Source organism: Macrotis lagotis, chromosome X (genome assembly GCF_037893015.1).
Source record: "Macrotis lagotis isolate mMagLag1 chromosome X, bilby.v1.9.chrom.fasta, whole genome shotgun sequence".
Taxonomy (NCBI): domain Eukaryota; kingdom Metazoa; phylum Chordata; class Mammalia; order Peramelemorphia; family Peramelidae; genus Macrotis; species Macrotis lagotis.
In genome coordinates, this window is record NC_133666.1 from 698095246 (window position 1) to 698109266 (window position 14021).

Below are 14021 nucleotides of genomic sequence, written 5' to 3' on the forward strand. Positions count from 1 at the left end.
AGGCCTAGAGTTGGAAAGGAGGGGAAAGAAGCCTGGATTGTTTTGGAGAGACTGTGAAGATCTCTTTTCTGAACTCAGTCCAGGTCCCTCTTTCCCATAGTAACATTGAAAAGTGATGTTACATAGCAAAGAGATGTATGAATGCATGCATCTTTGGAGGCAGTGGATTCAAGCAACTACAGCATCTAACTAACATGTGAAGCATAGGAATAAAGGAAGTCATCGAAGCATTGCAAGACATGAAGATGGGCTTATCCCATGGCAAAGATGACAAATGGATGACAAAGTTTCATCCACTTGAGATGTTGGGTGTTTCATCCCTTGAGATGTTGGGAGAAAGCAAAGGAGGTCTCCAGAATGTGGGTTGGAGGCCCTGCCCTGTGGTAGACTTTGAATGAAATGAGAAAACATTGTGTTTACTAATTGTGCAGTAATGTGCTAAAGTGCTAGAGACAGAAATAGAAAAGGTATGATGATGCTTAGTTACCTTTTTTTTTTAGATTTTTTTTTTAAAACAAGGTAGTGGAGTTAAATGACCTCCTCCTCCTCTCCTCCCCCTCCTCCTCTCTTTCTCCTGCTCCCCCTCTTCCTCCTTCCCTCCTCCTCCTCCTCTCCTCCCCCCTCCTCCTCCCCTCCCCTCTTCCTCCTCCTCCCCCTCCTCCTCCCCCCTCCCCCTCCTCCTCCTCCCCTCCTCCTCTCCCTCCCCTCCTCTTCCTCTCCCTCCCCCTCCCCTCCTCCCCTCCTCCTCCTCTCCCTCCCCTCCTCCTCCTCTCCTCCCCTCCTTCTCCCCTCCCCCTCTCCTCCTCTCCTCCCCCTCTCCTCCTCTCCCTCCCCCTCTCCTCCTCTCCTCCCCCTCTCCTCCTCTCCCTCCCCCTCCTCTTTCTCTCCCTCCCCCTCCCCTCCTCCCCTCCTCCTCCTCTTCCTTCCCTCCTCCTCCTCTCCTCTCCCTCCCCCCTCCTTCTCCTCCCCTCCCCTTTCCTCCCCTCCTCCCCTCCTCCTCCTCTCCTCCCCCTCCCCCTCCCCCTCCTCCTCCCTTCTTCCCCTCCTCTCTGTCTGTCCCACTCTCACCCTTGGCCCCGCCCCTTCGGCTCCTCCCTTAGCCCCGCCCCGCCCCTAGCCCCGCCCCTCCCGTCTCCGGGCCGGCCCGCGGCGGGCTCGGGGCGCCTGCGCGGCGCGGGAGGCCCGGTCACGTGCGCCCGCCCCGCCCCCGCTGGCCCCGCCCCCGGAGGAGGCAGAGGCGGCCCAGGCGGCGGCGGCGGCGTCTCGGCGGCTCGGCCTGAGGAGGCGGCCCGGGCCCGGGGCGCGGAGGCGGCGGCGGCGGCGGAGGGAGGAGGGCGCCGAGCCGGAGCCCCGCGGGTGAGTGGGCCCCGGCCGGGGGCGCCCCCGGGGCGCGGGCGGGGGAGGGGGCGGCCGGGGCGGGCACACAGCAGGCGCCTAATGAGTGGGCGCAGGCGCGCCGCGGCCCCCCCCCGGCCGCCCCTCCCCTCCCCTCCCCCTCCACCGTGACCTTGGGGGGTCACGGCCTCCCCCGGCCGCGGCCCCCCACCTGTGGCCCTCCCGGGGGGCCTCGGGGCTCAGTGTGCACCTGCTGCGGGCGCGGCGGGGCCGCTGCTGGCCGCCCCTCCCGGGGGGCCCCCGGGGGCGCCCCCGCTGCATCCCCGCCGCCCCCCCCCCGGCGCGGGCCCCTCCTCCCCAGGGGCCTGGCCCGGGGGGAGGGGCAGAGGGGAGCTGGCAGCGGCGCGTGCCAGTGGCCGGACTGGGCTTTGGGCCCTTAGTGGCCCCGCGGCGTTTCTCCCGGGGAGCTCCCCGGCTTTATTTGACGGGGCCCCCCGAGGTGGGGTGCTGGCACCGCCTCCCTTGGCCACCCGAGGAGGCGAGGCCCCGAGGTGCAGGGGTCCGCGATGGCAGAGGCCTGTTAAATGCCCCTGCCAGGGTTCTGCCCGTCCCTTCCAGATTCCAAGCCCGCCAGCTTCTCCACCAGGCCAAGACCCAGAACCCATTTCACTTTCCCAGCTTGAGCCCCTGTGGTTCCATTAGCCATTTTCCGTGCCCCCATCAGTCCAGGACTTTAGAATTGGAAGGAACCTCAGTGACTTCTTCAGAGATCACACCAGAAGAGGCATCATCTGTCTCTACCATTTCCCCTTGAATTTCAGTAGAGACAGCCCAGGACCCTGAATCCCCTCCCCAACTAAAGATGTATCCATCTCCCAGCCACCAGTGAGGGAACCATCCTCCGGTATAAGGGACCCACCTTCCTCCTCACCACCGGCAGCAGTCGCTGACCAACTGCCGCCAACTGTCAGACCCGAGAACCCTGAGTGTGACGGCACCTCCCATCCATGGTCCTGCTTCTTGCCCAGCTCTCTGTGGCGAGCAGTCAGTCATCCCCACCAACTGCCTGCCCCAGTGCCCCTGGGGAGCCGTGGGAGGCAGCCCCGGGCCTCAGACCCTGAGTGCCACAGCTGGAAAGCTGTTCCTGGCACCTCTGGGCCACTTTCCATGAGAATGATACAGCCTTGGGAACATTCTATAGGAAGGAAGAAGGAAGAACCTGGCGACCACCGACCTGCCCTTCTGGCCTGTTACCTCAAAAAATATCAGAGAGTAGAAATTAGAGCCCAGGCCACCACTTTTTAAACTCAACCATGGACCTGTTCTCTCTTGGAAGGACCTAGTGGCATTATTTCTAGATGTTCTTCCATTTCTATCAAGTCGTCTCCTCAACAGCCATCTGCTTTGCCCCCATCTTTGCCCGATGTAGAATACCTATGGTGGAGGGAGCTGGGTTCACTCTCTGTGGACAGCGTCCAGTTGGATAACTGGTAGGCAGCTGATCTTCAAGGGTTAGGATATATCCTTGCCTTTGGGTTTCTTGAGGTAAAGAGCTTGGGTTAGTGATGTAATCTGGAAGACCAGGTAGCTTGTTTGATGGTCTTGTCTCCAAAGGCAGTTGGAGAGCTATAGAATGTCTTAGTGTTATTGGTGGGGAGGGAGATGGGCAGTATTTGGGGAGAAGGGGGATAGATGGTCAATGCTCTCCCTCCAGTATACCCACTTAGCAATCTCCCTCATCTATTAGTCTTCAGGCATTGCCTATCTGCCAGGCTCTGTGCTAGGGAAACTGAGGCAAAGGAAAAAACTCTGCCCATTCTAAGGAAAAACCGCATGGAAATAATAGGAATATATTGCCTCATAAGAAATGCTGAAGTGGGAGATGGTATCAGAGAAACCTGGGAAGACCAGATAAACTAATACCAAATGAAGTGAGCAGAACCAGTGATCCTCCCAACGAATAGCCCCAGTGCTGGAGGACTCTTGATGAAACTGGATGCCTGCAGTCTTATTTTTTTCCAAGGTGCCTGATTTATTGTCTTTAATCATTTGGTTCCCCCCCCCCCCCCCATAACACATAGAAACAATTTTTAACTTTCATTTTTTTAGAAAAATCTTCAAGTTCCAAAATTTCCTCCCTCTTTGAAATGGAAAGTAATCTGACATGGGATATATGTGTGCCATCATGCAAAACATTTCTACATTAGTCTTCTTGCAAAAGAAGACACAGACCCGAATTTAAAAAACAAACAAAAAAACAAAGTGAAAAACATCTGCTTGGATCTGCATTCAAACTCCCTCAGTTCCTTTTCTGGAGGTGGAGAAGACTTTCTGTCATAAGCCCTTCGGAATTGCCTTGGATCTTTGTATTGCTGAGAGGAGCTACGTCATTCACAGTTGATCATTTGCCTACATCCTGTTGAAGGTGATGGACTCAGTGCAGATTGGTACACTTTTTTGGGAATGGCCAATTGAGAATTTGTTTTGCTTGATTATATTTGCTAGCAACAGGGTTTTGGGGTTTTGCCTTCTCATTGGGGGGAAGGGGAGACAGATCTTAATTAAATAAAATTAATTAAAAACAACTAGGTACATACATAGAAAATCTCTGCAGAATAGAAAGGAAGGGAATCTGAGCTTAGCAGCTGAGTGAGTCTACCTGGAAAGTAGAGTCTGAGCTGCCTCTTAAGGGGATCCCACATGACTAGGAGTGGGAAGTGAGCAAGGAGAATATTGCAGGCATGGGGGACAATCAGTGAAGATACCTGTGGTTGGGAGATGCAGGAGCAGCCAAGAGGCTAGTGGAGTCAGGTATAAGAAGACTGGCCAGCTGGGAAGGGACTAGGCAGTGGCCTATTTTAAATGCCAAATTGAGGGCTTTATTTTTGATCTTGGAGGTAAGAGGGAGCCCCAGGACTTTATTGAGCAGTGCTGTGATGTGTGGAGGATGGGTCAGAGGAGGGAGGACAGCAGACCAGATAGAGGTCTAATGATCCTCACTGATCAGAGGATTGGATGAGTGAGGGAGTGGATTGAGGGGAACCCAAGACTGGGGGGTGAGCCTCAGTGACTGGGAGAATGGTGGCATCCTTGATGTAATAGGGAAATTGGGATAAAGGGAGAGTTTAGTTAAAGAAAATAATAAATTCTCCTTTGAACTTATGGAGTTGGAGATATCTGTGTGGGGCACATTTATTTTCAGATGACTGCGTGAATGTCAGTGTAGCTCTAGATGAACGGATCTGTATGTGTATTTGGGGGGGGTCTTTGTATCCTCAATACATAGCACAATGCCTACCAGGCAGTAGGCCCTTAAATGTTTGTTGAGTGATGTGCCAGAGGAGTATGGGGGAAAGAAAGGTCCCTAGGATGAGTGGTGGAAGAGGTGGCATTTTTTCCTGGGCCTGGGAAATACCAAGACATTCTAAGGGGATTCCCTGGTCAAGAACAGAGACTGGAAAACTTTCTTCTGGAGTTGGGGGTGGAACTCAAATTTTTATTGCATATTGCCTTGTTGGATACTGGGAGGCTTACAGGGAAGTATAAAGTGTGAACCCTGCCTTCTAGTTGAGAGACAAGATAAGCTCATGGTTAAGTTCAATACAGAGGGAGACAATGCAGCTCACTTAGAAAGTGCCAGATGATAGAATGTTGGTAGACATTGGAGCCTAAAGCAAGGGGAGGTCATGGAAGACTGGAGTTGTGGGAGAAAGCTTTGGGGAAGTTCTTGGAGGCTATTACGGGACTGAAGTCTAAGAAATCGGCTCCCCTGAGGCTCAGGCTGGCGAGTGAGAGTGGAAACAATTCCCAGAGGACCCTGAATTCCAAGTGAAGGCTTTCATTGGCCACCCATGTGAGCCATTGAAGGTTTGTTTTGGTAGCAATGTGGCTTGGTCAGAGTTTTCCTTGAGCTAGATTCATCTGGCACCTTTAGTCCGAGGGAGGCTGGCTCGGGGGTTATGCTGAAGGAGTTGCTAAATTAGATTTGGGAGTTTGGAGAACTGAGATTGGGGCATCAGATTTTGGAAGGCTAAGTTTAGAAGAGTGGGTTTGTGGCAGAGACACCCGGGGGTCTGAGGTGCTAACGGGATATCTGGGGGAGAACATCAGGTAGGCTCAGCCTGGAGGGGCAGTCCTAGATGGCAGCCGTTGCTGGTGAGTAGTCAAGGCAGGAGCTGGAGATCATGGATGACCATTGCAGTGGTGGAAAGGGGTGAAATAGTGCCAGAGATGGGCTGTTTAGAGGAGGGAGCAGAATGAATGCAGAGAGACATTGGGAGAAAGAGAAATCAATGCAGTGGCTCAGAAAGCTCCAGGTGGAGGGAGGCCCAGTGCTTCTGAGGGATCCTTGGGGACCCGGCTGAGAAGAGATTAGGTGCTCTGGTGGAAACCCTGGAGAGCAGCTTGAGTTCAATGGTGACCGAAGGCCAGGCAGCAGAGAGGCTTTGAATGGTAAGTCAGGAGATCCTTTTGAGGAGTTGGCAGAGGAAAGGAGGGAATTGGGTTGGACCTGCTTAGGGATGGAGTGAAGACAGCAGCTAGAAGAGTCTTGGGGGATTAGGCCAGAAGGAGACCTGAGCACGTTTGTATATGGAATTGAAGGAGCCAGTGGTGGAGGCTCTTAGAGGAAGAGCTCTTAGAGTAAGTGATGAAGGGGGATCTGGGAGAAGGGAAAGAAGCATGTGCTGAGGTGTGGTGAGGCTTGGTAGGGAGGAGGAAAAGGTGTATCATTTCCTCTGAGATAGGAGCAGATACCCAGGCTGTGGAGACCATCCCCATGGTGTCAGATCTGTACACTCATTTATCATCCAATCTTGAGAGCATTAGGGAAGTGATTTTTCAATCATGTATTTTCCTAATTATTTCAAGAATTAAAAAATCTGGACCTGACCCTGTGATTTATTAGAATAAAGAACTTTTAAAATTATTTTAATTCATTTTTAACGTTCATTTAAAATGTTTTGCATTATGAATTTTCTCCCTCTTTTGCCCTCTCCCACCCATTGTGAAGGCAAGAAATGTGATATCAGTCATACATGTGAAATAATGTAAAACATTTCTGTTAGCCATGTTGCAAGGTATTGTTGTCTGGCATTGTTTTGGAGAGGAGTATGACAGTCGGGAGGTGATGCCATGACATACATGTTGAGTGAATTGGATTTAAGTGAGGGGAGGCTCTGCCAAGTCACAGTGTCCCACTCTCCTAACCTCCTCTGGAGCCATTTGGGTCCAGTGGCCAAATAGGGATCAGGATGCCTGGAGGTGTCCTAGGATGCAATGGGAGATCTTGGACTTTTAAAAAACCAAAACATCCCTCAAAACGAGAACAATAAAGGAAATGAAGAATTTATGCTTTTATCTCCATCAGTACTTTATCTGGAGGTGGGTAAGTTCTTTGGAATTGGCTTGAAGCATTGTAGCCAAGTCATTCACAGCTGATCCCAGCAGCAACAACAGTGCTGATAGGGTGTACAGAGCTCTCCTGGTTCTGCTCACCTCACTTTGCATCAGCTTCTACACAATCTTCTCAGGGTTTTCTGAAACTGCTTGTCATTTCTTAGAGCACATTGGTTTCCAATTCTTTGCCAACCTAAATAGAGCTACTATAAATATTTTTGTACAGAGAGGTCCTTTGCCTTTTCCTTTGATCTTTTGGGGATACAGACCTGGTAGACAAATTGCTGGGTCAAAGGGTAGAGTTTTAGAGTCCTTTGGGCAGAGTTTCAAATTGGTCTCCAGAACGGTTGGATCAGATCAGTTCACATCTTGACTAACAGGATGTTAGTGTTCCTTGCTTAGCATCAGAAGCAAGACCAGAATCTTCATCTTTTGGACTCTTGAGGCTGAATCTCTGTCTTTATGATAAGCTGCCTCTACTTAAGAGAAAATGCTGTTAAAACGAGTTATTTTCTTTAATTAGACCCTGATAACAGGAAGAAGATACCTACATCTTAAAATATATTGCAAATATTATGTTCACTTTTAAAACTTACTTTTTTTTTCTTTCTCATGGTTCTTTTTTCCCCTTCTAATATTTTTTCTTGTGTTCTAATACTTCTTTTACAACTTGACTAATATGGAAATATGTTAAGCACAATTGTACGTATACAACCTGTATCAGATTGCTTGCTGCTATGGGGGGGGGGAGGGTAGGGAGGGTGATAGAAAAATGTGGAACTCTGAATCTTGCAAAAGAATGAATGTTGAAAACTCTTTGCTCGTAATTGGTGGGGAAAATGAAAAACAAAAAAAAAATATATTGCAGAGACACCAGGAGGCAGCTATCGTAGATGCCTCAAATTTGACTGTGACTTGGTGAGCATGAAGCATTGCTAACCTCTGACTGAAGTCCTAGCCCCTTCCTTCCCCACTGAACCTCATTAGTTCTTTCATTCCTTATCTGTAAAATGAAGGGCCTTTGGAGGCTGATCCCAGCTCTCTGTCTTGAACATTCTGATATGGCACAAGAATTAGGCTCCCTTTGAGCTTGGCAGCAGCAGAGCTGACTTATCTGGTGTTCTGATGAACTCTAGCTAGGGCCTAGCTGGAAGCCTGCCCACCCCACAGATTCCGAAGCTCCCAGAACTGACCCTAGCTGACCCTGCACCTCCTGCAGAGGGAGCTGCTACCTGGCCTCAGGAGGTAGAGGGACTGACCGGTAAGGGAAGCTCATTTTGGTATTATGGCTCCTTTATGGCTTACAAAGCAGTTACCTCCATGGTGAATTTAATCTCTGAAAAGTCTGAGAAGATGCAAATCTCGATAGGGAAGGGAAGGGAAGCAGCAGGCTTGTCTTGGTAGGAGATCAGGGCACTTGGATAGAAGAGCCTGTGGAAGATGTAACAAGTTGGTATTTGAAGGCACAGATTGTTTTCGCTCTTGGAGGGTAATGGGGATTGAGACCAAGGAGACTGGTGAGGAGGAGGGGAGAAGGAAGAGGGAAGGATTAGATTAAGGGAGAGCAGATTTTAAAAGCCAGAGAAAAGCTAATTTCCCATGGATGTGAAGAGGGAGTTGGTAGCTGTGCCTCGGAGAGAGATAGGAAATAACTCACTGTCTCCCCTCCTCCAACCAGCGAGCAGCATCCCAGGCTTCTACTGCAAAACTGGCCAGGGAGGCTTGATCCATGCTGGCAGTGATTGTTTAAAATTAATTTTTCTCTTATCTAGCATTTTTTTATATCCTCCCTCCTAAAAAAATCCCACAGAAAACCCAAACTATTGTAACAAATGTTAGTGACTTTTGATTCTAGATAACTGGGCCTCGTGGCCTGGAAACCCTATTGCTTGGAGATGAGGTTAAGCTTGAGTGTTCTGAACTAAGAGGACTAAGCATGGCCTCTGGGAAGTGATTTCACCCTTGGGAGCAGGGGCCACCAGGTTGCCCAAGGCTTAGGCCCAAGCTCCAGAGCAGGGTGGGCTTTGAATGACCCCTGAGCTTCCAACCTAGATGAGATAAGGGATCTAGGATAGGGAAGATAGAACAGAATTGAAGACAGGCAAACAAATGGCCTAGTTCTCAAATGAGTAAAAGAGGGTGGTATTTGCACATTTTAGCCTGTGAGCTTGACTTCAATTTCTTACAAAATTCTAAAATATATTTTTAAGGGAATTGTCTTGTCAACTCTTCCAACTCCCAACACTCTTTTTCTCCCTATGTCTTTCTCTTTCCCCTCTTCCCTCTTTTTCCATCTCTCTTCTCTCTCTACTGTCTCTTCCTCTTCCTTTCCCTCCTCTGTTACCTCCAGGATCAAGCCTACTCTCTCCTTTGGCATTTAAAGCTTTTCCCAGACTGGATCCTTCTTCTATTTCTTGGCTTTTTACCTGTGTTTCTCATTCACACGTTCTGTTGTTGTTGCTGCTGTTTGCCTTTCGTTCTTGAAGAAGACCAGGAAATCAGAAGAGGTTGATATCATGACTTTGGTGGTGGTGGGGCGGCAGGGGAAGGGGAACTGTGCTCAGTCTCCCGCCTCATTTTCTCCTCTGGAACTGTCTGGGTCCGGTGACTGGATATAAATAAGCACTGGAGATTGTCCTGAATTCGAGGCAGCCTGGGTTAAGTGACTTGTCTAAGGTCACACAGTACCTGTCAAGTATCTGAGGCCAAATTTGAACTTGGATCCTCCTAACTCTAGGGCTGGTGCTCTACCCACTACACCACCTGACGCTGTGGTCTTTTTTCAACTCTACACTGTAGAGTATTTTACTATAAAAATACTAGGTGCTCTGAAGTTTCCTTGATACCTCTCCTTTATGCAAAGGTTATTTCATGTTCCCTGACACTCTAAAACCAGTGAACATTTAGAAAAGGAGTGACCCATCTAATGAAATCATTCTCTTTATTCTAAAATGAACAGACATGATAACTGTTAGATTGTCCTTCCTTTCCTGTTGAATGGAGGTATGGTATTGGTTACTGAAAGCCAAGGACTACAAGGACCGTAAAAGATAGGGGTCCCTCCCCCTGCCCCCCACTCCTCAGAGCTACTCCAGAGCGGACTGCTGGGGGGGGTGTTGTGGACTCCTCTGCCTAGAGATGCTCTGACAGGCTCCAGGACTACCTGGAACCCTCTGCCCTGTTGATATTGGGGAATGGGGGAGTTTGGGGAGTTGCTACAGGGCTCATCCCTTCTGTGCTTTGTCTCTTTAGTGACTGACGCCACCCTGTTTGGGATGGCAGAAGATCAGGACTTCCCTCAGCTGGGCCAGGTGCCCCCTGAACCCATGGCTCAGCACTGCAACAGCAACACCTACCGGAGCGCCCAGCATTCCCAGTCCCTACTCAGTGGACTCTTGGCTCTTCGAGATAGTGGGATTCTCTTTGATGTTGTCCTGGTGGTGGAAGGCAAGCAAATTGAAGCCCATCGGATCCTCCTGGCTGCCTCCTGTGACTACTTCCGGTGAGCTTAACACAGTGGCCTCATCTTTCTTTCCTTTTTTGGGGGGGGGGGGCTTTTAGGTTTGGAATAGCCAGACTTTGGAATGAGTAAATGGTGTGGGGGCATCTGTTGCAGCTTTTCCCCAGTGCAGGAAGTCACGAAGCCTCTTTTTGCTCTGACCCTCTGTGACTTGAAGCCCTTCCAGAGGTGCCATCCCCACTTTACAAGGGAAACCTGTGATTGGTCACTCCCTCCCTGGCAGGAATATTCCTCACTCCTGTTACTTTCAGATTCTCCCTTAACTAACCTCTTCTTGAAATCCCCCAAGTCCACATTTTCTACTCAGTCCAAAAGATGTCTGTTATGGCATACTGACTCCCAGGGCATTCTTCCTCTTTTCTCAAGGAACTCCTCTTAATGTTCCTCCACACCCACCTCTGTCCTGGAGAAGTACAGTCCATATAGACTGCTGAATCTCCCTAATGCCTATAATCCCCTTGTACTTTCTACTGCTCCTCCCTCTTCACCTTTTTAGCCTTGTTCTGACTTCATTTCCCCACCTCTTTCAGTCTCAATCCTGTTGGTCATTTCCATTCCACTGTGTCCTATGCTCCTCAGTCCCTCGCCTCTCTGTATCATTACTGCATCACTGCCATCATCCTCTTCCTTTGCTCTTTTCAGGAGCCCCACCCATGCTCCCCATTACAAATTTTATATTAGCCAACCTCAGCTGGGTTCTCACTGCAGCTTGGCAGTCCTTTTATTCCTTCTTGATTGATTCCCTATCTCATTCTTCACAGACATGATTCTAAACTTTCTCTTCTTTACAGAGCCCCCTCATCCTCGCCCTCAGTTGAAGACCTTGACTCCTTACTGAGACAGTTGAGGCCGTTTACTATTAGCTGTATTTTCTCCAATCCTTTTATCAAGGTTGAGTCTCTCTTTTTTTTATGTTTGTTTGTTTTTTTTTTTTGCAAGGCAAATGGGGTTAAGTGGCTTGCCCAAGGTCACACAGCTGGGTCATTATTAAGTATCTGAGGCTGGATTCAAACCCAAGTCCTCCTGCCTCCAGAGCCAGTGCTCTATCTACTTCAGCACCCAGTGCTCTATCCACTTCAGCACCCAGCTGTTCAATTTTTAAAGCACTTTAAAAAAAATTTAGTTCCAAATTCCTTCCCATTTCTCCTACCTTCATACAATGAAAAGGCAAAAAAAGGAAACCAAAACAAAAAAAAACCAAACCCAATGAAACCAAAAACCCATTACAAACTGCATAGTCTGCAAAGCCCTTGCCTCAAAAAAAAAAAGACAAGAAAAAGAAAGAAGAAAGATGCTTTCCTCTGCACCTTGAGGCCTTGTGTTCCTTCTCTGCAGGAGGGTAGCATCTGATCATGAGTTCTTTGAAATTTGGGTCAGGTCATTCTGTGGAACAATGCTCTGAGTCTTTCACAGCTCACTGTTACTACAACCTTGCTGTCACTGTCTACGATGTTTCCCTGGTTCTGTTTGCTTTACTCTGAATCAGTTTGGACCAGTCTTATTAGTTTCTTCTTATATCGCAGTGGTATTGTATCTTGTTGAGCTGTTTTGATGGGCATCCCCTCAAGTTTCTAATTCTTGGCATCACAAAAAGAGCTACCCTAAGTACCTACCTTCTGCTTTCTAAGATGGTATGCCTTGCTTTCCAGAATGGGCAATAATGAACCTGTTTTCTCCCACCCCCTCCAGTATTTGTCACTTTCCTTTTCAGTCATCTTTTTCTGAAGGGTGTGAGGTGCAATCTCAGAGTTCTTTTAATTTAGATTTCTCTAATTAGTGTAGTGGGGCTACTAGGTGGATAGAGTTCTGGGCCTGGAGTCCAGAAGGCTCCTCTTCCTGAGTTTACAGCTGGCCTCAGACTCTTCCTAGCTGGGTGACTCTGGGCAAGTCACTTCACCTTGTTTGCCTCAGTTTCCTTATCTGTAAGGATTTGGAGAAGGAAATGGCAATCTGCTCCAATATCTCTGCTAAGAAACCCCCCAATGGGGTCCTGAAAAGTTGAACAGGACTGAAACAACTCAACCACAAAATTATTAATGATTTTAGAACATTTTTTCATATGACAATTGTTAGCTTTTTCATTTTCTGAAAACTTGTTTGTTCATGGCTTTCCCAAAACTTCTTGACACCACTCCTACTCTCTTCTCCTTTTCCCTTCTCCTTGCCAAGGCCAGACCTGATCCTGTCTCCTATATCTTCTCCAGCAAATGAATCCTCAACCTTCCCTTTTCTCTGTCTCTTTCTATCTTTTTTGTTCATAGTCCCCTTGTCCACTGTTCTTTATTTACTGCAAACACCACCCCAGTGTAGTCCATCCTTAAAAACCTTGGACATGACCTCACTGACCATCCCATGCCTCTCTTCCCATTTTGGCACACTCCATGGTCAGGCTGTTTGTACTCGTGTCTTCACTCCCTCCCCTCTTAGTCCTCTTTGCTTGCAGTCTGGCTCCCAGACTCATCACTCAACTGAGGCTGCTCTCCAAAAGTCATTGGCTCTCTCTTAGCTGAGAGTTTGTCCTTGGTCCTGACTGCTATATTTGTCCCTACTGACCCCCTTTCTTCCCTGCCTCTGTTTTCTGGATTTTTGTCTGACCATCCTTCTCAGGCTCCTTTGCTAGCTCATCATCAAGATCCTGCTCCCTAATATGAGCAGTCCCCAAGGCTCCATCTGAGGCCCTCTACTCTCCACACTCTCTCTTATGGTAAACTCCCATTGCTCTGGCTATCATATTGACATGTCCCGGCCCATCTCAGCCCTGAGCCTCATTTTACAGCACCAGTTGCCTCTTAGACATTTCAGACAGAGTAGATGTCCCAAGGGCATCTGAAACTTGACATGGCCAGAATTGAATTCATGATTTTTTCCTCTTCCACCTTGCCCCTTTTCCAGACTTTATCCCTGAAAGTCATTTATTTTCATGACAACCCTGATCCCTCTTCTACACATAAGGAATCTGAGCCTGAGACAGATTGAGGGACTCTTCCAAGGTTATACAGCTAGTAATTCTATCCACTATGTTATCTAAGTGCAGGGATGTGTGGGGTGGGCTGAGACGGGGGGAGGGTGGCTTACCCACCTTTGGTGTCCACCTTCACCCAGCTCTCATCTGGGGCTCCAGTAAACTCTTCTCGGCAGACAGACCACAAACTCTTTGTTGACTTAAGCACATGAAGACATCCCTCGGCAGAAGGGGTGGATAAGAACAATGTGTTCTAATGGCTGTGGAGGTGGCTGAGGCTGGCATTGTGGTGCTCTCAGAGCTTGCTCAGGCATCAGAGTTGCCAAGGTCACCCACTGCCTCCCTGGCCGTGGCTAGTCCTCCTGCAGCTTGGACTCCATGATTCTGGAGGGGAGAATGAGGCTGACATCGTTGTGCAGCTCTGCCTCGCTTCAGTCCATGCATGGGTGACTCCTTGGTCATAGGCATTGTTCAGTCTCCCAGGTTCATGACCTCTCTTTAACTCCTCATCCTCTCTTCCCTCATGCTCAGACAGCATCTCCCATCTGACCGCTGTGAGCCAGGTCCTTCCCACACTGCCTCTAGATGATCTAGCAGCTTCCAGCCACTCTGCTGACCAAGTGACCTTCATTAGATCCAGAACTGAGCAGCTGGTTCTCTTGTCAGTGGCTTCTAATCACCTCTAGAAGAAGATTGAGGGTCCCCTTTTCAGCTGGGGTCCAGGCAGCCTGACTTTTCTCTGTTTCTTTCCTGGCTGCTCCATCTGTGCCCTGCCCTCCCTTAAATTCTTGGTCTGCATCTGAGTTT

General features: G+C 49.1%; 2 protein-coding genes across 6 annotated transcripts in view; one reads left to right on the forward strand and one right to left on the reverse strand.

The window, feature by feature from the left end:
• The window catches only part of MED15 (mediator complex subunit 15), a 107909-nt gene extending 105405 nt beyond the window's left edge, over positions 1-2504 (reverse strand). For both annotated transcript variants that reach the window (XM_074206622.1, XM_074206623.1), the window contains exon 1: positions 2255-2504. The gene's annotated coding sequence lies outside the window, so the exon portion shown is untranslated. The remainder of the gene's footprint in view (positions 1-2254) is intronic.
• The window catches only part of KLHL22 (kelch like family member 22), a 28494-nt gene continuing 15734 nt past the window's right edge, over positions 1262-14021 (forward strand). Inside the window, exons 1-3 of one of the 4 annotated variants that reach the window (XM_074206628.1) lie at positions 1766-2825; positions 3090-3760; positions 9985-10234. In XM_074206628.1, the coding sequence (XP_074062729.1) occupies positions 10008-10234 (227 nt within the window). In that variant the 5' untranslated portion in view covers positions 1766-2825; positions 3090-3760; positions 9985-10007. The other 3 variants (XM_074206627.1, XM_074206629.1, XM_074206631.1) reach the window with 3 other exon arrangements.